At 35.6% G+C, this 27655-nt stretch overlaps 1 protein-coding gene across 2 annotated transcripts in view; it reads left to right on the top strand.

Annotated features, from left to right (window-relative positions):
- The window catches only part of Gucy1a2 (guanylate cyclase 1 soluble subunit alpha 2), a 356985-nt gene extending 352294 nt beyond the window's left edge, over nucleotides 1–4691 (top strand). For both annotated transcript variants that reach the window (XM_036192232.1, XM_036192233.1), the window contains one exon: nucleotides 2319–4691. In XM_036192232.1, the coding sequence (XP_036048125.1) occupies nucleotides 2319–2526 (208 nt within the window). In that variant the 3' untranslated portion in view covers nucleotides 2527–4691. The remainder of the gene's footprint in view (nucleotides 1–2318) is intronic.
- Nucleotides 4692–27655: the final 22964 nt, after the last annotated feature.

The following is a 27655-nucleotide window of genomic DNA, read 5'->3' on the forward strand; positions in this document are numbered from 1 at the left end:
GGCTATGTTCCAGGGACAGGTCCAAGGGCCTCTTATCTCTTTCTTAATCCTACATATTTATATTTTATTTGAATGGCAAATACCTTGCATCATATATTTGCAGGTATTGCCTCTATATTCCTATGACTATTCTTTCTATTAATTCTATTAGCTTATTCCCCATTTTCCTGTGTTCAAAGCCTGCCTTTGCTACAAGCATAGCACAAGTATAAACTGATTGATGTCCCTGAGTGATATACCACATAGCAATGCCTGCTCCACTTGAGTTTAAGAAAATTATTTTGGGATTCAATGCTAAACTAGACAACTACTCCTAAACTAGTTGAGAGTTTTTAAAATATGCTATTTATGAAGTAATTGATTAGATATTACTTGTAAATAAGTGAACATCTGTGCCAATGCAAAGGAAGTAAGCAGCACTCTGGTTGTCATTAATGATATCACTGTACCTCAGTTTTACTCTTTTGTGGTAGAGAATTATCTTACTTACAAGTTAGTCTTGTTAGCTTTAATCCAGCTCAGCTTTACTAATTGTTATCAGGCCACACTGCCCCTGCTGCTTCTTTGAGCAAATCACTGCTTCTGAACTGTCTTGCATATTCCACAAACTTAGCAGAGAGGAATATGTTCAGCCTTGCTTTTATTATATCCATCGACTAAATAAATACAGGCTATTTATAGAACTTTAAAAACATAGAATGAGGGCTGGAGAGATGGCTCAGAGGTTAAGAGCACAGACTGCTCTTCCAGAGGTCCTGAGTTCAATTCCCAGCAACCACATGGTGGCTCACAACCATCTGCAATGAGATCTGGTGCCCTCTTCTATATACATAATAAATAAATAAATCTTAAAAAAAAAACATAGAATGAGCCTCACATCCCAAATGAATTGCATTATATTTTAAGGCATATTCAAAGTCTTCTTTTATCCTTTTACAGCAAAATGCTACAACTATGGATCATGGCAGTAACTATAGGCTGCTCACAATATATTAATTATTACTATTGTTAACTGTCACTTTCAGATAATAATTTTACCTGATAGGGACATTTGAAAATGATTCCTTTCCCTCTCATCTCCTACATGATATTATGGAGCTGCATTTATGAAGATGTGTAGCCTTTATGAAAAAGATGATGACTTCACCTCCATTGTATTTCTTAGATAAAATCTAAACTGTTTGTGATTTCAAAAATATGTCCTAATCTGTGGTCATAACCACCATACTCTGTAATGCTGTTCACCTAATGGCCTGAAACACTTTTGTCTAGCTTACAACCTTGTTTCTGACCCTCAGATCTATCATCCATATTTATTGCATTAGTTTTTTCACTTCTTAAAATAACCTCTCATCTACAAAATCCTTTATGGTTCTCTCACTTTTTATATTTTCCTCTTCTGGGGTTTCTTTCGTTTATTTTTGTGTCAGGTTTTCTTACATCATCTATTTTGTTTCAATACACTGTATTTTTTATTATTTGTGGAGGGCTTTCTTTTTGTTCTTATTTAATTTTCCATTTTTATTTCCATTTACAAAACTGTGAAGTGCTTAGACTGTGTTCACAAGAGTAGGGGGTGGGAAAGATACTTGAACAATTTCAAGTCATTCGTAAAGAATTGTTGAATTAAATTGAACTGCTGGATGGTCTCTTCAGATATGGTTATCAAACAGAATTTTTCATGGAATTCAACAGGTTTAAAGAATAAATTTATGCAATGTTCCTATTCTGAAAATAAGTGTCTGGGTATGACTGGAAAGCACTGACTAAGATTTGATTGGAAAACATGTCTTGTTAGAAATCAGCTGCAAAATACCACAGAAACGTGAAGTCATTAATTTGCCAATACTAAATACTAGATTTGTGTGTCAGACATACAATACACATACTCTAATTTTATTGAGAGTCTGAAAAATATAAAAATAAAATTCCAGAATTTAGGCAGATTTTCAAAACAGAAAAACTAGGTCCTATAATTTGAAACAAAGCCCCATGTTTTGACTTTAATAGGCTTTTATTTAGGAAAAATCAAATATGAACAAATATTTTTCAGAGACTGCTCTTTAGAAAAAAGTCAGACTTGAAGAAATATTTTAAATACCATAAGTAGGCTTTTATACTATTGTTATAACATGGAGTAATCTGTCCTATGTCATAACACTTCCTAATATTTGGAGTCCTGTGTCAGTCACATCGATTCAAACAAACAAGATATTAGCTTTGGTATAGTTGGAGGATAGCTTTCTAAACTTAGAATTTTTTTCATTTAGTGTAATTTCTCCTTTTGTTTAATTCATATTATTTATCTTTTTTTTTAGATTATTAAAACGAGAGGACAGTTTCACATTCATTCCTCGTTCCCGTGAAGAACTTCCAGACAATTTTCCAAAAGAAATCCCTGGGATCTGCTATTTCCTGGAGGTAAGGACTGGTCCAAAGCCGCCAAAGCCTTCTCTGTCTTCATCAAGAATAAAAAAGATTTCCTACAATATTGGCACGATGTTCCTTCGGGAGACCAGCCTCTGAGACCTGCTGAGGATCAAAGACTCCTCCAAAAAGCACAAGCCCAGAAAATGGGTCCCAATGATGGGAGGAAGAGATGGCTTCTCTTTCAACACTCTATAAGAACAGTTTCTGTGTCAATGTCATGCAATAATCCTTGAAACGGTGGATAACTGCTGCCAAAAAAATAAAAATAAAAATAAAAATGGATAATAGGAGGGAAAAATATGGTGTATTCATCCATATGAGTGTTTCTGGTCATATGTATTTTATTTACAAGTACAGGCCCCTATTCAAAAGTAACCAGTCAATGGCATCTGTGTTTTCTTGTTCATCACCCATACAGGTATCTCTTCCTATATATTTGTACCACTTTTGAGAGCCAATTTTGAATATATATTCCTACATTTAATCAACTGGTAGGTAAGGAATATTTCTCTAGTTATCTTTTCCTAAATAGACATTCCATACATAAATCATGATAGTGTGGTTAAACTTCTTCAGGAAGAACTATAACCCAGCAAAATATTTTAGGGATATTACCTATTTTTATAAATATATACATATATATCTTCTTATAGAAATTACATTTCACACAATATAATTAGATATTCAGAATGTATTATTGCATTGTTGGAATAGTATGTGATGTCAACCTACTAATCTAATACAGTTTCTCTCATTTATAGAGATTAGTGCTTGGACTGAGAGTATTTATAACCAAGGATATCAGCTGTTGAGAAAACACGTGTATGCTTAGTGAACATATTTTTTAGATTTATTTAATGTAGCTTGGTGTCCAGAGGAAAAGGAATTTTCTAGTAGAAGATATATCTGTAACTAAGATTCGGGAAAGTTCTTTTTGTAATCTTCAAATGTGTATCAGTTAAAACAAACTGCTTTGCAATACTAAGCTCTTTCCCAGTTAGAACTTAGCAGTGTAGAAGGAGTGTGCAACCTGAAATAGCATCTTATGACATGATATATTACTAACTTCCCTTCCTGTCTTTACTGATGCTATCTAAGTACTGACTTGAAGTCTCAGACAAACCCCTGAAGCCAGTGTTACTGACAAAGCCTGTCAGGACATTTGTTATTTATTGCCTAGATACACACACAAAAAAAACCCTGGATTCCATGGCTTTGAGACTCTTAAAAAGTAAATTCTTCTGCAGTTTGATAAGGCTTTTAAAGCATGAATCTGCTCAGGAATACTGGAACAGGCCTAACTCCTGATCTAGCAAGCACTATATATGTACAGATAGGTTTCCCTTGCATGTTCTACTAAAATGATGGCCTGCTACCAATAGCCAACACTGCATGAAAAAAAATTATTATAGGCTCACACTAAAATTAGGAGTACACAGTATGGCCAGAAATTTTGTATTTGGAATCAGCTATAAAACCTAAACTTCTGGAGAGTTCAATGACCTGGAAGCATTTGCTGTTGAAATATTAGAGTGGATTTTTTCTTGTTCTGGTATATATACTCACTGATAACTATGTTTACTGGATGCAATATACTTTTTTTCTGTTCAGGAATTTGGGGCTGCATTAAAGATTTTACAACATAGTTTAGATAAGATATATACTAATTTTCAATGTCGTCAATCTGTGAAGGTTAATCAATGTTTTTACATTCTTTATTGTGTGACTTGAGAACTTTCAAAATATACAAAGTACTTGTTTTAATCATGGTCTATCTCTAATTTGAGTTATGTTCTTGCCCTGGTATATTGGAGACATGAATTCAACAATTTTCACTTGGAGAAGGCAAGATATTGTTAACTGTCTCCCCCCTTTCCCAGGTGTAGATCTCTGTTTTTACATCATGCTGATAGATGGCCAGAGCATGCCTAGGAGGCTTTCTAGCCTGAATCTGGTGTATCCTCATGAGAATAATAATAAATAAATAAATTTCTTCAAGAGAATTGGATGTTAGCCCACCTCCTTCAAAGTAGAGGGATTGAGAGGATTTTCAGGGAGCATGGATGGAATAAGATAGAAACACAAAGTAGTCATCCTCATATTGAAAAAAGTCTGAAGAAAGCTAAGAGTCTCCTTACTGTTGAGGAAGTGGAAAAATAGCCATGCTCACTGAGGTCATTTATGCCTATTATGTGCAGTAACTGTGTTTATTATGATATATTCAATTACTCAATATTCAATAAACATATTCTGTAACCATATGACTGAAAAAAGATTTCCAAGGAACCATTCCATCTATGTCTATACTTTCTGCAAAGATTTATTTGAGCAATTATCTTAAGCACAGTTATCCTCTCTATATTTAAGAAAATATGTGAGGTGTGTGTGTGTGTGTGTGTGTGTGTGTGTGTGTGTGTGTGCATTTTTAAAAACCTACTATTTAAAATCCACTCCAGTATTCAGTGACTGGTTATAGGCCTCAAAAGGGGAATTTGTTCACTTATTCTCAGTTTTTTCAAGTCATCGCAAACTCTACATTTGTTTTCATTAGTTTACATAGAGAGGAAATAGCCATTACACTTCAGAAATGTCACCTTCAAGAGCATTGCAGAAATCTATTACATATCACTGACAGGAACCTATACTCTTCAAACACTATAATCTAAACATATTTCTGAAGACAGTCTGAGGAAACCATCTACCTTTTATGAGTTTTCCAAACTGTTTCAAATGACCATAATAGTTACACTGTTGCTGTATGTGCTTGTGAGGCACCATGTAAAATGGTTTAAAAAAATGTTTCTTTATTCTGTTCATTCTGACTTCAGTCATAGAAGTAGAAGCTATGAAAATTTATGAATTCATTTTTTCCTACACAGTGGAGTTCATATGTCCTACCTTATGAATTTTGACTGCAAATATGATACAGTATTTTGATTTTTATTGACTAATATCTCTCCATTACTTTCATATGCTTACAACTCTTAGAAATTGTATACATTTTAGTGTGTCAGATTGAAAGGAATTTAGAAAAGTCCTGATAGAAACCAAATGATTGCATATTGGTATAGTATGTTTAGCTCACTGCAAAAAGAATGATTTCAAATGCAGTATGAACTTATAGCTTCCCCGATTGAATATTGGGTGGTGTAGCTAATTTAGCAAAGGGATTTTGCAACTAGACATTGCTACCAATAGTTCCCTCAGGCAGAAGGATCATTTGATGAGAACACCATCATCTATAAAAAAAATCATCAATCTAGCATAGTTATAATCTCCATATATTTATCCAAATCTTCCTATATAGAATCTGTCTTATGTAGTTTAAGAAACAACAGTGGCTACAACAAAAGAGTAAGATGTCTCAGAAACATGGTTGGGCCTTTCAGCTGTATGTAATGAAGGTTATCTGTGACCCAACTTTCTAAAATCTACCTCTGTATGTATTTCTCCTATTGTATTTTAGACTACTTTAGGTTTCTCTTTCAATGCCATATTATATGTAGAGTCCAGTGAGCTATGATCCATAATTTTTACAGAGACCATGATACATGAAAGTGGAGAATTGGTCTATGGATTCAGCACACATGAGTTCTTAAAGTCTCAAACTTTCCTGTCTTGTGTAATGACTGTCATTTCAGGATAGACATACAAGTTCAGAAAGTGAAAGTTTGAGCCTCTTCAGGGAAAGGAAAACAGGATATTAAGGAGTTAAACAAAATATCATTCTCAAGTGCAGCAATCCTTTTAAACTTGCAAATTCGTCCAAAGATTTCTGGCAATAAATCAAAAGTACACAGAAACAAAGAATTTACAGAACCATCAAGCTCCATATTCTGTACAGAAAGGGTGTTGCTGCTAACTGATACAGTGTGCCTACAGTTGTGCAGTGTTAAGAGTGACTTGGAGTTTATAACCATCACCATTGACAGTTGCTTGGCTTTGTGACTGGCTGATGGGTGTTGTACATGTTTAGGGTAGAAAGTAACAGTGATGTAAGTTTCTGTATTATCATATTCTTTAGTAAGACATGGGTTATCTCTCCCTCACCCTTTTGTCCTCTGTGTGCTCAGCAGATACCATCTCAACCCCCCAAGCCCAGTCTCCATCAAATATCATTTATTCCTTACTTCTGTTGCCATTAATTGTGTCTGAACTTACTCTCTTCCTTCAAAATACAGCCTGATTCTAAGCACTTCTTGTAACTCCTTGAATAATCCCTTGGAAATAATTTTACATACATGAACTTTCAGCCAATGAAATCTAATGATTCAAATCCTTGAATCATTATCATATCTTAGTTTATTTCTTTTTGTTATTAGATTGTAGACTTATAACTACAAAAAAGCGGTTATTTTAGAGACTTCTATAAGCCTGTATAGAAAGTGGTAGTTCAAATTCCTGATGTACAAGAAAATAAATTTGTTGGTTTATGGTCTATTCTTACATGAGTGTGCCTAAATCATAGCCAGCTTAACACACACAGTAGTTGTGTTGACAAGATGGAATAATTTTTTGTTAAGGAAGTAAAATGGTCTTAGGTGTTGGTTCATGTCAGAATTCCTGTGGTGGTGAATGAAGAATAGCTGCTGATATTCTAGATAGATTAACCTAATTATGTCAGAGTCTATTGAGATAGTATACAAAATTCGTTCCTCACACTTTATTCAAATAACTGGAACCTAATTGTTAGTGCCCTGATACATTTCTGTTTCTTCTTTCTTCTTTTCCTTTCATTGATAAAATAAGACATTGATACATTTATAGGACAAGAATAATCACAACTGACTGCATCCCTTCAAATTGTTTTAAAAAGTACTGAATCTCGTGTGTGTTTGTGTGCATATGTGCATGTGGTTACTGGATCTAAACAGAATGTCATTTGGGGAGGACCTGGGAATGTGTGGAAATGGTTTGTCTTTGTCTTTGTTCTGGTATGTTGTGTGTCCTTGTTGTACCCTCAGTCAAATGGGTCATTACTCTTTCCTGCTATCCTAGTTTAATGACTCAGCTGGTCTGCTTAAAAGTGTCTGGCTGGCTCTATAAGAATTACATAGGAAATTAAAAAATGTGAATTTCTGGGTGTTTTCTCCAGAGACTTGAATTCATCAGGTCTCAGGACCCAAGAATCAGCATTTAGGAAACCTCTCTAGGTGACACTGATATTACTACAGATGTTACATACAGCCAGATGTAGGGATTATTGAAAAGCACATATACAGTCTCAATAGCTACAAGTTAATACAAGTTGACTGAGATAGCAATATATTATTTAATTTATAGTTTTTGAATATTTAAATACTCTCTGGGCTACTTGCTATTATTTCTGTCATAAATTTTGAGTTTAGCTTTGGTTTCAAATACTTAGTCTGCTTTCAGAGCATGAATCTTCTTCAAATTTATTAGGGATAGAAGTCAGCACTAATAAGCATGAGAGATGAATATTGCTCACTATAGGGCTATTAGGCATACTAGCTATTTTCTTAGTTACTGCCGAAGCTGTGCAGTGCATTAATTACATTTGTTGGCCCTCATCACCAAGGTACAGAGAATGAGCTTAGGACACATGCATGTATTGAGATGACAGCCTTACTTCAGAATGCTGTGATCTATGTTGTGAAAGGACACCAAGTTAATACTTAATACTTTGTCTCATCATGTACATCACACATAGGATTTTATACTTGTCTCAAAGTAACTTGGTAGCAATACTTTATAACAATCTTTCAAGCAATAAGTTAAGCCATGTTAATGATGCCATACATAATGAATTTCTGTGCATTTCACCAAACTTTTGAAGAAATAGAGACATGGTTTCCATTAGCAATAATATAGGTGGTTTGGAACTTTTAAAGATATTTGGTGTTTCCCAATAAAATGAGCAGCAAGGATTGAAGCAGATTTTAATAACTGAACAAATAGTATTCTAATCCATCTCAAAAGTCACTCACTTACAACAAGTAGTGTATTTCCATCATATTATGTCAGATACATAATTTACAACTATTTTACTGTGATTTCTCTTTCTCTCAAAGACATGTACTATTTGTAAAATTGCTCAAATCTTTGAATCTCTGTAGTTTATAACAGCAAGCAACAAGAATGTATAAGTGGAAGTAGCATGTAAGTTGGAAGGGCTAACTGAGAAAGCAAACTTTGCTGAAACATCCATGGATCTTGATTTGAGAAGGTCTTGAAGACTGAAAATAAAAAGAGCAAAGAGATTTCTAAAGGTATCAAGACTAGAAGACGATGTTTTCATAGTGGACACTTCTGATTTAATGAATGCTAGGTGACACATTTGGTGTGTGTGTTACTCTGGTGGGTTTTGTTGGTGGTGGTTTTCAGTCATCAAATGCGACAGTGCCAGGGTTGCAGCAGCTGTGAGTCTTGGTAAACGGCATTTATAAGCTCACAGAGCTATAAATAGCAACTCTCTGAAAGTGGCAGATAAAGTGAGTCTTGGTCACAGTGATGACAGTAAACAGAAGTGTCAGAGCATCTGGATCTCCAAAACAGAGAAAGCCAAACACTGTCTCTGCCTTATGTCACAGAAAAGTCTACTGAATGTAGCACAGGATAGATAGTAGTGTGCAAGGGGCATTAAACAGAACATTTTCTTCTCTCTTTGAACATGTTTGGATGAGCTAACATTCATTAAGAAGACTGTTTTGCACATTGCACTCCCCTCACCCCTGGCATTATAGAAATGACATTCCTTATTGGGAACTTCAATCCCAAAGTCTGGAAAATGTTTCATGCCCTAAAGCCTGTGCCATCATCTTTGAAGCTATTCCATATTTCATACTTTCTCAACCTGCACTCTGTCTGTTAACAAAGCAAGAACTGGGCTTCTGAAAGGAGTAACTCCTAGGTGTACCCAGACCCATACTCCTCTGGGATGCTCCAGAGAACTAGAGGTAAGAAGAGATCTCAGAACAGTGTTCATGGAAGAAATGAAGGTACTCTCTCTGACTTCTAACATTGAAAAAAAGCTGAATAGCCTGTCATTATCACTCAGAGATTTCTTAATTACTTATAACTGGTTACTACATGCAGAATTCATTTAGGATCAAATATTTAGGAGGAGTAGGCTTGACTCCCCTCCCCCATTTTTAATGAGAATCATCAGTCATAGAAATAATTTAGGATACAGATTTGTTATACTGAGTCAGCTCACTTGTATATAAACTTCAGATTTGTTGGGGTTTTAAAAAATTATTTCTTAAGATGCACCAAGAGCTTTAGTTGTGAGAAACTAATTCTTTGACTTAGTCTTTCAGGTTTTATCCTATGATAATTATACTTAATTACATATTAATTACATTTCAATGATTTTTATTCTTCCATGTTTTCCATGTTATAGACAAAAGTTATAGAGTTGTTATAAATAAGATGAACTTACAAATTGTGGCATTGAACCATATTTCTCTAATTGGACAGTCTTCTTGTGCTTGAACTGCTAAACTATTTCTGAGGTTGATAGTAAAAGTTAAAAGTAGTGTGTTCAGTAAAGTTCATAGTAAGGGACCTCAGAATTGTCAGACAAAAACTTGAAATAAAAGCCAGCTACCCACTGCATCTGAATCATTGGAATAACAATATTCCACATCAAGCCTGGCTAAAAAGAATCCATTCCAAGCTGGGTGGTGATGGCGCCTGCCTTTAATCCCAGCACTTGGGAGGCAGAAGCAAGCAGATCAGTGTGAGTTTGAGGCCAGAGTGAGTGAGTTCTAGGAAAAGATCCAAAGCTACACAGAAAAACCCTGTTTAAAAAAAAAAAAAAAGAATCCATGTATTTCTATATCCACAGAAATGTCAGTTCTAAGAGCAATTCTGCTTTCTTGGCTTTTCAGGAAGCATTTGAATTTCTTCTGTGTCACTGACTTTCATTGCCAAAAGAGAAATAGATCTTCTTCTGAGATTTGACCAGTATATTTGAATGCAACCACTTAAAAGCTCCTCATTCCCCATCCCAAGCGCTGCTAGTCAAATATCTCCAGAGAATAAAGCAAAATACTGAAGCATTAGCAACAATGTGAAATAATGCAATTTTTTGTATAAATTTCCACATTGGAACCAAAAGCTAACCTTGATTTGGAGGTGGATACTCAGACAAATATTTTTTTATAGTCACTAGCAGAAAATAGTGACAAAAAATATCAAACCATCTCTAATCACTGAAGTCTAGATATTGTACAGGATTATAAAACCATCTAAAGTAATTCAGCAGGAATTTTAGAAAAGTTCCTGAATTTTTGCAGTTGTGTAAGGTAATTAAGGGTGGATGGTAGCCAAAATTATCATCCCTTTCATTTTAATTAGTTTGAAGTTTGGCACTTGGCACTTGCAAAATTCAGAACTATCATTTATTATGTAACTCTGTGACCTGTTACATCTTGCTTTTTCTTTTGATCCATAAAACATGTTTTTTTTTCTGTATATGAAATACAAATGATTATCTGTCCATAAAAGTTGTCCTAATTTATGAGGATATATGAAATATTTAGGTGGATTCAGCTGGAGGGAAGGAAAGAGTGAGAAAGAGGCCCCCTGAGAGGTCACTACAGAGAGGACAAAGAGGAGACAGAATTTGCTCACATTAAAATTATGTCTGTAGTCCGTCCTTGTTAACCTAAGAGAAAGCTGAGTTATTAATATGGTTGTTTTACTACAGATTTCTTAACACAATATTTATATTTAAAAAACTGTGATAAAATAATATATAAAATTCAGCATGTCCAAAGTTTTAGAAAACAAACAAGGAACTGAATAAAGCCACTAATTAGAATGACTATTTAAAGGAAAATGACAAAAACAAAACTCTTCATCAAATATGTCCACCAGTGGCATAATTTATTTCTATTTGGAAATTTTAGTGCAATATCTTCAATTGGTATTTACTACATGACAAATCAAACTATAATATACCTTTTATGGTAATATAAGAAGCCTGGTAGGAATTCAAATATCATCTGCATCAGCTGTAGTTGCAACTTAAATATGATAGACCTGCATCATTTTTGAATAAATTTCTCAACAAAAGTCTATTATATGGATTGCAGAGTAGTACTCCATTGCGTATATGTACCGTATTTTCTTTATCCATTCTTCAGTTGAAGGGCATCTAGGTTGTTTCCAGGTTCTGGCTATTACAAACAATGCTGATATGAACATTGCTGAGCAAATGCCCTTGTAGTATGATTGAGTATTCCTTGGGTATATGCCTGAGTGCTACAGCTGGGTCTTGGGGGAGATTGATTCCCAATTTTCTAAGGAAGTGCCATATTGATTTCCAAAGTGGCTGTACAAGCTTGCAATCCCACCAGCAGTGGAGGAGAGTTCCCCTTGCTCCACATCCTCTCCAGCATAAGCTATCTTCAGTGTTTTTGATCTTAGCCATTCTGAGAGGTGTAAGGTGGTATCTCAGAGTCGTTTTGATTTGCATTTCCCAGATAATTAGGGATGTTGAGCAATTCCTTAAATGTCTTTCAGCCATTTGAACTTCCTCTGTGGAGAATTCTGTTTAGTTCTATAGCCCATTTCTTAATTGGACTGTTGGGCATTTTGATGTCTAATCTCTTGAGTTCTTTATATATTCTGGATATCAGCCCTCTGTCAGATGTGGGGTTGGTGAAGACCTTTTCCCATTCTGTAGGCTGTCACTTTGTCTTGTTGACCATGTCCTTTGCTCTACAAAAGCTTCTCAGTTTCAACAGGTCCCATTGATTGATTGTTTCTCTCAGTGTCTGTGCTACTGGAGTTATATTTAGAAAGTGATCTCCGGTGCCAAAGCGTTCAAGAGTACTTCCTACTTTCTGTTCTATCAGGTTCAGAGTAACTGGATTTATGTTGAGGTGTTTGATCCACTTGGACTTAAGTTTTGTGCACGGTGACAGATATGGATCTATTTGACATCCAGTTATGCCAGCACCATTTGTTGAAGATGCTTTCTTTTTTCCATTGCATACATATGTACTGTGTAGGGCAACTAATCAAGTCTGTAAATGTGTTGGCATTTTTAATTCCTGTACTCCTCTCTCTCCATTTTAAATCTTATATTTCTCTTCCCTCCCTTCCTTCCTCCCCTTCTGTCTTTTCTGTCTCTGTTTCTTCATAATTCCTATAAGGTACATGAAAGTAGTATTTCACTCTTTAGAGCTGAGGCTTCTTCTCTCCACATTCATATGACTGAACACTCTGTAGCCCAATGAGGTTATGAGGAAACAGTTAAAACTTAGCAGAGATCATTTGGGAAGAGAAGTGACTGTGACTTTGGACTTGGGCTGCTGAAGACTTTGTCATACAAGAGAAACATTGGTCTATACAAACATCTTTGAGGTCTCATGTGAAGTATCAGAATCAGCATTTTGAAGCTTATCCCTTTTGCCCTGCATGTCTTCATTTAGAAAAATTTTCTCATAGTTAAATCTTCACATTTTCATGAGACTTAAGAATCACACTGCTATCTATATTGAGATAGAAAGGAAACTTTTCTGAAATCATTTTAATTTCACTAGCTCTTTAAGTATTAGGGATACACTGACAATCTTCTTGGATACTGATCAGTGAATCAGATTGGCATGTTATAGTGTTTCTAGATCTTGGAATGTCTGAAAACATTCTACATAGAAGTTATGTTGAAGAAACAATATGTGGTAGTCTCCATGATTTATGCCTTTGAGGTTGTAGCCCATAACTGTCTTAAGAACAATTTTGACTTAGTCACTACTATAAATGGATATAAATTTAAAAAAACCACCTAATTTTGATCATTTTATAGTGTAATAACAAAGGATCATTAATTAATAAATCTCAATCCAAAACCATTTAATTTTCAGGGGATATTGGATAATGTGTAGCAAAGTATTTGGTTTTTAAGGGAAAATAATTCAAGTATTTTAGGTATACTAAAGAAGAAGGCAAAAGAGGAATTTTAGAAAACACATCTCAACATTTGAATAAACTTTGAACTTTTTAAAATCTTGAGTTTTCCCAAATTGAAAGTGTTGTTTTTAAACTTATATATCACTGTATGAATGTTATATTCCAACTTCCATAGAATAACTTTGTATTCTCTAGTGGGATAAGCGTATCATTAAAATTTTCTCTTTAGGAACATATCTTCTTAAAATCAAACATCCTATACATTGTATTTCCATTCCTGGAATTAGAATCTGGGGCCTTGTGCATGCAGGCAAGTAGTCCCTCTGGGAACTACCATTCTAGCTGCAACATTTTGCATTTCAGTTCCCATTTATAATGATATTCTTTGTTATGCACCAGAAATCTTAAATTCTGATCACATAAAAATGAAAATACAAATTTCAAAAAAAATTAACAACTCCCAACAGCAACAGCTTTGCTCATCATCTTTTATTTATCCCATTCTCCACACTGAACTTGAGAAATGGGAGAATAATCACCAAATTAAAACTTATGTGGCTACTGTGTTTTCTTATGATTTTTCCTCATTAAGCCCTCTTTAGTCTCTAAAGTACAGCCAATCTTAAGAGTAGGTGCCAGAAGCCATTATAATACTTACTCAAATATCTTTACCATTTTCATTTATTTAAGAAAATAATTTAAAAGTGATTTTTAAAAGGGAGAAATATGAATAATGCAAATGAGAAATTAAGCTGTGAGCCAAAGCCCCATTTTTCACTCACTGTGTTTTTTGCAGTCGACTGAAAATCGACTTCTAAGATTCCAAAGTACAAAATCTACATGCTACTGACCACAAAATTTAAAGCAATATTTACTTTACTAGGAAATCTAGTCCTGCTGTCACAGTAGGCCACAACATGAGACAATTCAGGAGGTTTGGTAGGAAAATAGTCCATGAAGAGAATTGTACTTTTGTTGTTATCAAATGATCAATTTGTTTCACTTAGAACAGAAAGTAATCTTCCTTAGAGTTTGCCTTGGAAAACATTATAAGTATTATAATGGTTTCTGGCACCTACACTACATCTTTAGTATTCAACTGACTAACTTGTCTCTTTATGCTTCTAAAGCATACCAATTAAATGCATTCAGAGATACATATCATTCTTCATTCCAAAATCAGACTACCTGAATTCAAACTGTTTTACTGTGAGTTGCCATTTTTTAAAACCAAAGGGTTCCTTTTCCCAAACAGTACTTTAAATATCAAGCTTATCCTGCAAATTTGAGTGCATGAGATCAATGCACCAAACATTCAACACTACATAGTAAAGACTAGGTTTCTATAATAACATGAAGACATTGTTATGATGTGCTAGGCTTTCATTGCTGTCTTCTGCATGAGGTAATTTTTTTACTTAAACAAATACCTGAGTTATTTTAACATTTTGGTCCATTTGTTTGTTGCAATTTTGTGGGTCTATAATTTGGGCTTCACTTGCTGTAAATATACATTTGCTATTTTGCTAACAGATTGTACCTTGTGAATCATTTCTTTTCCAAAAAAATCTAGTTATCATAAACATAAATTATAATATCATCAAATAATACGTGGTAAGTATATTATTATATATGTAGGGCATGGTTAAATTACATATATTATGAAATGTCAAGCTATTTTTCATTTATTTTTAATGAATGCATCTCTTAAACCTGTATTATTAATTTTTAAAGTTTCATTTCCTGTTTCAAATTATATATCAAAGTATTTTCTTTTCTCTAATAGCACAGTTTTCAAGAAAAATATTCTGATTAAAATGATCAAATATGCCTCATTTCACTAGAATTTTAAGAATAGTACTTGTAAATGTATGGAAGTATTTATTACTTATAAACATCCACTATGTCTTCTTTATTTTTCATATAGCACGACTTTTTACCTGTTTGCTTATTTTATTTGTTATTGTCCCAAATTATGCACAATGTATATATCCTTCTTCATGATGGAGTAATTATTGTATTGCAGACTGCAGAACAAGGTGAGTTTGTACATGTGAAAAATAATTGATGGGCACCTGAGATTCTTCAAAAACAAAATGGAAATAACGGTTGCGTGTTATATTTACATGATTCATTATAGAACTGTTCAAATCATGTGCCATTCACCTTAAAAGTTAAAACTGTCACTTACAAAGTATTTAAATCAATAAATTATACCGATGAAAGCAGTCTACAGATTCTTTTTTAAACATTTTTTTTTTAAATTCACACTGTGACTAACTGAGGATAAGACTGAGTAACAGGTGAAAAAAAACGAGAGAACAAATGACTGAGTGAGTAGAGTGACCACAGTATGGTATTTACATGGATAATGATGAAGCTTGAAGACAGTCTTAGGCCTGGTTAATTTTGCAATTTTTTATAATATGAAATCTGCTCCTAACTCAGTCATAAAAGCAAATAATTCCTGTTGCAGTTACTGCACTCTTATGCACATAGGAGATGCATAATCCACCCATCTTGTGACAAGATAGTTGCTTTCCTGAAAGCGGAAGCAGAAGCACCACTGCCAGCAATAGATGACAACTGCATGCCCACTGAGCACCTGTCAGAACTACATAAGCACATTCCTTCCAAACACTTCCAAAACCTAATAATCCTGATCCTGCATTCTCATCGTGGTTTATATAGAGTCAAATTACCTTCATTATTTTGTTGTCCCCATCTTAGCCTATTTTCTGTCACCAAGAATACAGTTATCACCAATTGGAAAAGATAAAAAGAGTTTTATATTATTTCATATTTATGGAGGTCCAAGGCCAAAGAGCCATCTCTGGTGACAGCCTACTTGCTAGGTGAGTTCCTAGCCGTCAGGGTTTCCCATGGTGAAATAGCTTTCAATCCTGGAAGCTCTACCTAGGAATATTATCAAATGTAAATCCCAACCACCTCCCACTGGTAATAACTGTAAACATCAGATAAGTTTCTATACATCTCATACTAGAGATTGAGCCCCAACATGAGTATCAGAGGACAAGTCATGTTCAACTGTAGCCAGCCTCTCATATACAACCTTTTGATTGCTTATGTTCCAGACGATCCTCAACAAAGCCAATATAGATATTTCTATACTGATATGCCCAGACATGTGTCTTCCAGATAATTCTAGACTGCCAAGTTGACAATCAATAATTACCATTACATGATCCAATGTAACTATACTTTTGTCACCTAAGATATCCATTTAAAGAAACCTGTTTTTTTTTTTCTTCCTCTTCTTTTATGTGGTACTAGTTTGAGTCTTTCTTTTAAGACAAGATTGACATTTGGGGGAGGGGGTATTAATTTACTTGCTACAGCATGTAATTTATTTGATATTCTCACTTCAAAGAAGGCAATGGCTTATATTTAAAAATATTAGATTTGTGTTTAGTAAACTGTTGTCTCTGAATGTAAATGCTTGTGCAGCCTTCATAAAACTTTAAGTCCTGTTTCTATAATACAAATGAATGGAAAGGAATCTGTTGATTTTACATGAATTCTGTACATTTTTTGATAGCATTGGTGACCCAGGTGGTCTCATTCTCAGAGATGCACATTTGGGCTATTTCAAAACAAAGAGCTATCTCTCAAAGACTAGACCAAGTGCATCTTTTTCCAAAGGCTAAGTCCATAAAAATATTGGCCATCTTTAAATTCTAAGCTCAAGCTTTCATTTATCTGGTGTCTTCACTGGAAAGAAGTTATTGAAGCTCTTACTGAATCTTACAGATACTGGAATTAATCATTCTTAATTAAATACATAAGTCATTAAATTTTTTATTTATTCTGCACATCATCTCACTATGATATTGATTCTGTTATGTAAATGGAGTTCTGAAGACTAGGTGTTAAATGTCTTGATCTCTCATTACATCAGATGTGTCAGAGTTTCTCAGTTAAGCCTAAGAAGAACCAGGATGGGCCGGACATCGGTGGCACACGCCTTTAATCTCAGCACTCGGGAGGCAGAGGCAGGCAGATCTCTGTGAGTTCAATGCCAGCCTGGACCACGACCACAGAGTGAGTGCCTGGAAAGGTGCAAAGCTATACAGAGAAACCCTGTCTCGAAAAACCAAGGAGAAGAAGAAGAAGAAGAAGAAGAAGAAGAAGAAGAAGAAGAAGAAGAAGAAGAAGAAGCAGCAGCAGGATGAACGAGTGTGGTTGTCTTTTTGTAAAAGTTGACTTACATAGAGATGTTTATTTTCATGTTAAAGCAAAGGAGGAACCACAGATTGAATTTAAAGGGAAACATTAAAAAAGGAAGAGAATACAGCATGTGTTTCCTGGCCTAGAGTATTTTTAAAGTGGGAACTGAAAGAATGTCAAAATGTGAAAAGAAGGAAACATTTCAGGTTGATGGCTAATTCCTGAATCTCCTACATCATATTATAAAGACAACTTCCTGTTCTGTGTGTGGTTGATGGCAGCTCACTGACATGAAAACAGGTAAAGTGAATTTTAGTGGCAAAGCTTTATCATGCTTCTTTTAAATTATTAAGTACATTGAGGGAAGATACTTCAGGATAGAATACACTATGTGAAAGGTATTAAAATTATAAGCAGAGTTTTCAGAGAGTCTGTCTCTCCTCTTCATCATCACTCATTTGCAGGCATTTTTGTATGTTCTCATTAAAGATGTTCAGTCATTGGAAACACTGGTCTGTGGTAACAGCTACTTTTATATGGATGGAAAATTAATTCTTGTTAGGATCATGGGTGGGGCACTTCATTATCAAGATTTCTCACTAGGATAATAGATCTCTGGACTTACTAGCACTAATGTATGATGATGAGAAAGAGCACGTTACCTATTACAAATTAGCATTCTTACATGAAGAGAGAGAGGCTAAGACTGCTATGAAATCTCAAAATATTCTTTGCTGGTTGTGTCCAACTCACCACATCACCATTCACAAGTAAGGGAAGAGTAGACAACCCCCTCCCACTGCCTCAAGATAAGCTGAATAGAATCTAGCATACATCATCACAGTGGCCCCATGTGCTGGACTCTGTTAGATGCCAGTGAACACTGGAAGAACAAAGACTTTTGCTTCCGTACATATGAGAGAGGATATTTAAGGCTATATCCAACTTTTTTTTTTAATCTAAGTAAATTCTGTTTTAAACTTTCCTAAATGACGAAAGTATATGGCCCCTAGTAAACTGGATCCAGCTTTATATTCTTTATCTTATTAACTTTTCATTATAACCTTCCTATGTGGTATTTATTTGTTGTTTAAAAATACATAAAGTTTCCTCATAATTACAGAGCTATCGCAACACCTGTATTTTTCAACACCTACCAACAGACACTTGATCTGTTCTTTTAGTATTTTTCTCTACCTTAAAACCAACTCCAATTTTCTTCACCTTTCATTTCAGAACATGTTTTCTAATACTTGACAGATGTATTCATTTTCTCACCCCTGGCTAAATATTTACCAAACAGACTGCTTGGCAAGAACTGGGTTCAGTTATGATGATGAGTAATCTAGTTTTCACATAAAGAAGCTGTGTGAACATGAGAGAAAAAGACAAATCAGAATTATACAATCAAATTTGTAATTATAAAATGTGATTAATATGATGTAGGAAATGTAACAAAGCATGTGATACATACCATACTACACAGGAAGAAATCATATAGATATGTCTTTTGTGCCAAGATCAGAATGATAAGTAATGTCTACATGCCTGACAGAGTATCTAGGAATGAAGTGTACAGCTTGGAAACAAAAATAAGGGGGGAAAGTTGATCTGATGTGTTTGAAGCCTCCTGAATTATGAAGACAATGTGTTTGCTTAATAAATGTAAAGTCATTAAGCAAAAATCTTTAGTACTTAACAGACAAGATAGAATGGGCCATGGAAAAGTGAATCCTCAGGATGAAGAAAGTATATCAAAGAATCAAAGAGATGGGAATATCAAAGCAAGGCTAAAGAACAGGGAAGATAAAATTAGAAAGGAAGAGGCTACAGTGTTTAAACTGAGTGTTCCAAAGGGACAGTTTGTGGTTAGGGGAACAGGTGGTTGTGGTGTTTGAATAGATAGGGAGTGGCTTAGATATTTTTGAACCTTTTGAAACAAACAATAGCATAGTAGTTCAAACAAGAAATACATTGCTACACATAGAAAAGCTACAGGTCTTTATAAAAATTAGTGGTGACAACAGTTATTGAAAGACAGAATAGTAACAGTAGCAAGACAATAGGAGGGGGAGACAGAGACCTTTTCCATAGTTGACTAATAGAAAAATAAAAGTCCATTTACTGAACTCTATACTTGATTTATTCTTTTTCCAGGAGTGACAAACTTGTTATTTAGATAGAATCTCTCTATATAGTCATATAATTTGGATTCTAAAGGAATCCTGCTTATTATAGAGGTTTTTTTTGTTGTTTATTTTTTCTATTCTTTTTTAAAAAATTATTATTATTATTATTATTATTATTATTATTATTATTATATTTGTGTTTTAATTTTACACATCAGCCATGGGTTCTCCTGTCCTCCCCCCTCCCGCCCCAACCCCCACCTTCTCCCCAGCCCTTCCCATCCATTCCCATCTTCTTCAGGGCTAAGACTTTCCTGGGGATTCATTTAAACCTGATGGATTCAGTACAGGCAGGTCCAGTCCCCTCCTTCCAGGCTGAGCAAAGTGTCCATGTGTAAGCCCAAGGTTCCAAACATCCAGCTCATGCACTAAGGATAGGTCCTGGTCCCACAGCCTGGATGCCTCCCAAACAGTTCAAGCTATTCAATTGACTCACTTATCCAGAGGCCCTGATCCAGCTGGGGGCTCTACAGCCTTTGGTTCATAATTCATGTGCTTCCATTCGTTTGGCTATTTGTTCCTGTGCTTTTTCCAATCTTTGGCTCAACAATTCGCGCCCTTACAGTCCCTCCTCTTTCTTGACAATTGGTTTCTATTTCAGCCTTTTGACTGTTGGAATTACAGCCATGTGCCACAATATTTGGTTTAAATTATAACCCTTTCACTACACCAAATGTGGGCCAAGTAGACATATGCAAAAAGAGATTAAAATGATAATAAAATGTGATGTAGTCATACAATAAGATTCTACTTCAAGAGAACTAGAATTGTAGCAGAATGGTTAATTTTCAAATTCCCAATAGTGATGGAAATAGGAAATAAACCTAGGTATATAAAACGTGGATTTTTCTGTATTTGTTTGATATTTTACTTTTGCCTTTAGTTATGTGTATATGTATCAGTCCATGTGTAATTCTGTGCACATGTGAATGTGGGTGCTGGTTGAGGCCAGCAAAGGGCTTCAGATCTTCTGAAGATGGAGTCAAAGGTGCTGGAAATTGAACTCAGCTCTTCTATAAGAGCAGTACAAGCCTTAACTGCTGATTAACTAAGAAAAAGAGATATTTTGTTTTAATCACATATATTCTTTTCTCAGTGTTCTTTTCTTTATGTGAATCTACATATCTGTTCAACCTAACATGAAATTTTCATTAATAGTTCTTATATTATCCTATAAATCAAATGATATATTCAAATTCTGGCAAATGAGTTCTCTCATTTTGTTTGTGTAAAAGTGGCTATTTCTCTGCATATAGCTTGAAGCCAGAAGGCAATTGAAGTATTTCACTTCAAGAGCCATCCACTGTGTTTCTGAGAGACACTGATGTTTCATTGGCCAGGAGCACATCAAGTAGGCTAGATTGGCTCACCAGCAAACCCTTGGTATAAACAGTGCTGTGGTAATCGCTCTGTGTAAATAAAGTTCTGATTGGTCAGTGGCCAGGCAGGAAGTATAGGAGGGACAAGAGAGAAGAGAATTCTGGGAAGTAGAAGGCTGGGGAGAGACACTGCCAGCCGCCGCCATGAAAAGCAACATGTAAAGACACTGGTAAGCCACAAGCCATGTGGCAAAGTATAGACTAACAGAAATGGGTTAATTTAAGATAGAAGTAGTAGATAACAAGAAGCCTGCCATGGCCATACAGTTTCTAAACAATGTAAGTTTCTGTGTGCTTTCTTGGTTGGGTCTGGCGGGTAAGAGAGATTTGTCCTGACTGGGCTAGGCAGGAAAACTCTAACTACAAATGGCACCCAACGTGTTCGCAAGAATTTCCACCTAAAACCTGAGAAAAAAGATTCTAAAATGGAGCTAAAAAGAACTTCCAAGTTGTCTCTCTCAAGTTAGCGGCAGCCTGCCAGTTTGAGCTACTATGGCGGGTTCCTGGTGTGTGCCTCTGACCTGCAGTGTGGCGGGAATGAGGAGTCTACAAGCAGCACTTTACTCTGCTGCACGGTGGATTTAACCTTTGCTAGTTAAAAAAAAAAAAAAGTTTCTGGGCTATGCACTGCTTTGATAGAACTGATTCTGATAGTTGATGGTACACATGGCTCCAGACCCAGAGTTGGCGGTAAACTGTATCACTGCCATGTTGGAAAGCTGAGGTGGGCAGAGCCAGCAGCCACAGCGGCGCTTCAGTCTTACAAAGATGGATATTACACAGAGAATCTGGTTTATGTTGTCTTTGGGATTTTTAACTGCAGAAAAAGATTTGAACATAAAAGCTGTTGAGTTAAACAAATATGTAAATTTTAAAGGTACCTTGACTTCAAAATTTGGATATAAGGATATATTGCTTTGGAAAGGAGTCTCTGCTTTTGTTTCCACAGAAAGCCAGAGGCTATGGATTTGTTCCAGATTAAGATACATCAGGTTTGATCAGCCAAGACCACCTGAAAGGTCTCCGATGACACCATGGCCCAGATGATCTGACATCCAGAATGGTTTCAAGGCAACTGGCTCAGAGGTTCACCGTAATGGACTACTCCATAATCCTAAAATTTTCTTTGTGTCCCCATAAGATACAGCGCCCCCCTCCAGCAAGAAGTAGTAAGAAAAACTACGCCCACATTCCCAAAATTATCAAGCTGGCTTTGGAGATGGAATTGGTTCACTCCTTCTCTAAACCCAGACGTATTGTTAAAAGAAAAGGTTAAGAGATTCTTGTGTCCCAAATCAGAAGAGCTCTCTGGTGTGGGACAGGGAAAAACCAATCTTTTTATTTAAATCGGGTTGATTATAAATGCGATCTCTTTCTAAAGAAGAAAAGGGGATAGGATGCAGATATAATAGGACAAAAGGGTAGATTAAGGAACTTACTTCTAAAGAGCAACAACTTGTTTAAAATGTTTTACATTGGTATAGACTTTAGTCTATTGATACAAACTTAAAGTTAATTTTGTTATACTGTGTGCATATTTCTACTCATGTTTAAGGTATTATGTTTGTATAGCTCATTTTAAATTGTAATGGATAATTAAAAATAGATTAATAATTAGTCATCTATGATAATCATACTCGTAGCCATGTTAGTTAAGTCTTCTAGGTATACATAGAGATATTTCAGATAGATAGGTAATCTTCAAATACTTCAAAGACCTACAGAATATGGCATTTAAAATATTTTTAAAATTTAGACTTTCTGGACAGTGAGACATGTCTGCTCCTGGCAGCACCGATTTACTTCAGAGAGGAGGATGGGCATTGAAGACACTTCATATGGAGTTTATCTTCACCTTGACAAAAATAGCCATTTGGACAAGAAACTGTTCTTGCCTGGACTGCTTGATCGACTGGACATGCAGGACCCATAGAAAGGTGACCACTAAACTTTGCTTGACAAAATGGTCCTTCAGGTTCCTGCTTCATAGAGGAAACTGCCAGACATTCTACAGGACACTGAGAGAAGTGATCGAGAGACTCTAACCCTGTGGGCTGAAGACAAATTCCCCAACTTTACAAAGGAACATTAGGTGACTGTCCAGGCTGCCAGCTGTCTCTGTCTACTCTTGCAAGACTCCCGAAAAATGCTTGCATCCTTCTCCCGGTTCTCAGGTAATATTATATCCTTCTAAGGTCTTTGATGTGGTTGAAGACTAGATAGTTATAATTTCCTCAGTTATGATAAAAGATATGTTAGATATAAAACCTTAGACTCATAAATATAAGATAGATAGGATATCTTTTTTAATATTGTAACTGTAATTCTTGCTTGATAAGTGTTTTGTTATATGTAATTGTACTATGTAAAAGTTAAAACCTTCCTTAAAAAAAAAAGAAAAGGGGAAGTGCTGTGGTTATCGCTCTGTGTAAATAAAGTTCTGATTGGCCAGTGGCCAGGCAGGAAGTATAGGCGGGACAAGAGAGAAGAGAATTCTGGGAAGTAGAAGGCTGGGGAGAGACACTGCCAGCCGCCGCCATGAAAAGCAACATGTAAAGATACTGGTAAGCCACAAGCCATGTGGCAAAGTATAGACTAACAGAAATAGGTTAATTTAAGATAGAAGTAGTAGATAACAAGAAGCCTGCCATGGCCATACAGTTTCTAAACAATGTAAGTTTCTGTGTGCTTTCTTGGTTGGGTCTGAGTGACCGTGGAACTGGCGGGTAAGAGAAATTTGTCCTGACTGGGCCAGGCAGGAAAACTCTAACTACAAAACAGTATTATTTGAACTACACAGCATATTAAAATACTGAAATTGAGACATGTTTTCACCAGCTTTTACTGCTTCCCATTTTATTAAATATCAACTGTCTATTGCAAGTGTTAATTACTTCATCTCTGTATATACCCTTCTGATTCCTGAACTCTCTTGTGCTAACTGAACTACTTGATGAAGGAATTTGAATCATATGGCTGAACATCTCACTGAACATTATAGCATGCTTTTATCCCGATGACCAGGTTATTTATACAAATGTCACTTGTAACACAAACATTTGTGTTTGTATCTGAATATGATCAGGTGAATGTAAACAGCTCATAAATATTTTAAATTATAAGTAGTAAAGTATTATTCTATTAAGAGGATTCCTGTGAAGTGTTCTATTATTTTTAATAAGTTACTTGAAGCATGCCCACAGAGTCATCTGATCCATTGGTGGTAAGTAGTTTGTTATCTGACACAGAGAAGCTGTCTCCTTGACCTTTACTGAGCTTCTCCTAAAGTAGTTTCTTGTATTGTTAGTTTATATGTGCATTTTTCTAGCTTTCTAGACTTCTATGATGATACATGCTGCCACTTCTGTGTAAGAAAAAATGCCTTGGATTTCTACAGCTAGGGCCACACAGAAATTCTTGACTAATTTCATATTCTCTTCATGTCAATTCTGAAGTAACTATAAGACTTTGGTCTTTAGTTCAGGGACAGAGTCTGTAGAAGCTAGTAAGACATTGTGTTTCCAAACTATGATTCATCATATTAACATGATTTCTGTTTGTTTTCATCATTATTAATAAAATGTTGCTGAGAGACAGGGAATGGATGCAAGCTGGGGGATAATGCAGATGTGGTAAGCAGACATGTTTCACAGCCAATAGTTAATCCAAGAATTCTATATTCCAAACTTCTGACTCGTTGACTCATTTAATTTGTCTTACTCATATAATCTAATAATGGAAAACTAAAATATCAGTAAGTACAATTAATGTGCTGTCTTATTTTTGCTTGTGCGTGTGTGTGTGTGTGTGTGTGTGTGTGTGTGTGTGTGTATTCACATATATGTATGTGCTCACAAGCATACAGTATGTATCCATGCATATGGAGGTCAGAGAACAAAGAGTATTATTCCTCAGGAAACCTTCCAGCTTTTGTGTAAAACAGGGTCTCTCTTTGGCCTTGACCTTTGCCAAGTAGGCAAGCAAGCTCCAGGATCTGTTGTCTCTATATTCCATCTTGTTTATGCCGGGGTGTCAAAAACATATCATCATACCTGACTTTTTGGCTTTTTGTGGAGTTCTGGGATTCAGATCCTTACATTTGTGAAGCAATTACTTTTACAGACTAAGCCATCCATCTCCCCATTCCTGTTTGTTTGTTGACAGAATCTCACAATGTAATCCAGATTTGCCACTGATTTGTGGTCCTCCTATTTTAGTCTAACAAGTGCTGAAATAAACCATATACCATATCCAGCCCCCAAAGAGTGTTTAAATCAATAAATCTAATAAAGCAAATTTTCTCTTTTCTATAAATTGGTCTCATCCAATATGTCGAGTGCCTGAACAGAATAAAAAACCTAGAAAAAGAGATCTGCCCCAGCCAGCAGGGTCCTCAATGGTGACCTAAAGGGAGGGCTGACGAATGAGAGGGACAAAAGACACAAAGAATGAGAGCAAGACAGGATGTTTGATGAAGCTCTAAAATTTAATTTTTCTCTTAAAGCATATATAGTAGGCAAAGTGGGTTGCAAGCAGGAAGAGACTTAATTATGGGGGTTGCAAGCAGGAAGGGACTTAATATGAGCTGTATGGCCAGCAGGAAATGTTTCTCTGAGGGTTATCTATCTACTCTTTTCTAACTGCCTAATTGCTTAACTGCAGCTTGTTCACCTGATATCTGAGAAAAGGTTCTGGTATTTGTGAGAAGTTTTCATACTATGGAGACTTAAGCAAGGCCTAGAAAAGAGGAGAGAAGCCCAAATATGACAGCATGTGTTTCAAGAGTCGCTTAGGCTTATGGCTCTCATCAGAGATTTGCTCTTTGCCTACTAGTCTTGAACTGCAACATTGATCTTAGTACACAGAATGGACTATGTCCTATCAGCCCATTTAGTTCTCAGCTCTTCAGAAAGCATAGAATGAAGTTCTCAGCCTGTATAATACTTTTGATCAATTGTTTGTATTATCTCTATATTTATATCAATAACACAGTTGTCTGTATAATTATTGTCTAATCAATATCTTTCTATTTGTCTACCTAACTATTAATCTATCATCTAACTATCTAATCTATAATCTATCTATTTATACTTGGTATCTACACCTGTGTCTGTGGCAGGCTCTGACTGACATTCTAAAGCAGCCTCAGGTCTTTATATAACAAATACAACTGACTAACCTGGAAATCCTGTGTGTGGTTGTAATTGGTTATGGAGATATGGGGGTAGAATCAACCAAAGAAACTTATATAATTAAGGGATATTAAGCATTGCATTTGTTTAATAACTGTGACATTCCTCAAGAATACAATAGGTTTAAATAGAACTATTACTTTATGACCCAGTTGTAGAATGATATATCAGAAAATGAATCCAACTTGGTATTGAAGTGTAGTTAGAGTTTTCCTGCCTGGTCCAGAGTCAGGAAAAATCTCTCTCACCCGCCAGTCCCACAGTCTCTCAGACCTAACCAAGTAAGCACACAGAAACTTACATTGTTTAGAAACTGTATGGCCATGGCAGGCTTCTTGTTATCTGCTTCTTCTATCTTAAATTAACCCATTTCTGTTAATCTATTCTTTACCACGTGGCTTGTGGCTTACCAGTGTCTTTACACGTAGCTTCTCATGGCGGCAGCTGGCAGTGTCTCCTCCCAACCTTCTACTTCCCAGAATTCTCTTCTCTCTTGTCCCTCCTATACTTCCTGCCTGGCCACTGGCCAATCAGAACTTTATTTACACAGAGCGATATCCACAGCATTGAAGTGAAAGTATTCAAGTATAGACTCCATAAGAAAGGGAGTAGGGGTGTGCTGTGTACCTGACATGCTCACAAAGAGTCTTTGTTAACATAGCCTGTGCCTAAAGTCTGTTTTAATGACAGAATCATTAAGGATGCACCAAAGTGTTTTTTTTTTGTTTTTTTGTTTTTTGTTTTTTTGTTTTGTTTTGTTTTTTTGTAAATTTATTCTATGGGGATCAAATGGGATATAATAAATGCTCATTATGAATATATTCTCCCACAGGCAATTTCTGGTGTCTGAATGCTATTTGCAGAACTAGAACTGAAGCCAATTTCCATTCACAGTGTATACTGTTACTTATTCTCTCTACTTCCTGGTAAGACCAAAAAACAAGACTTAAACCTATCTTACCTGTGATGAGTAGAGTTAAATTAATGCTCATTAATAATGGCTGTCAGGGACACCTGGATATCATCTGGACATTTCTAGCCAGGAGCTGATTACCTGAAGATGTTTGCTTCCGATCCTCTGGTGCCATTGCAAGTCTGGAACCCTAGGCAGGTATGACCATCTTCAAACTAGGAAGAAGAGAGATGAATACATAAAATTGTATGATTGCAAAAAGAAGCACATGGTTTTTAGGCCTGCCACTGAATCTCACTTGGAAAGCAGATGTACTTTAATGAATATTCTGGATTATTCTTGAGAACTAGAGAGCACATAGGAAAGTTATAAAGCAACACTGGAGGCATTGCAGATTGCAAAGGCATCATTTAATACTCATGTGGTTCATTTTATTCCAGGTCTTTCAAGGTCACTCTCATGCTGCCATCATTGAAG

The sequence above is a fragment of the Onychomys torridus genome, chromosome 7, assembly GCF_903995425.1.
Source record: "Onychomys torridus chromosome 7, mOncTor1.1, whole genome shotgun sequence".
Taxonomy (NCBI): Eukaryota; Metazoa; Chordata; class Mammalia; order Rodentia; family Cricetidae; genus Onychomys; species Onychomys torridus.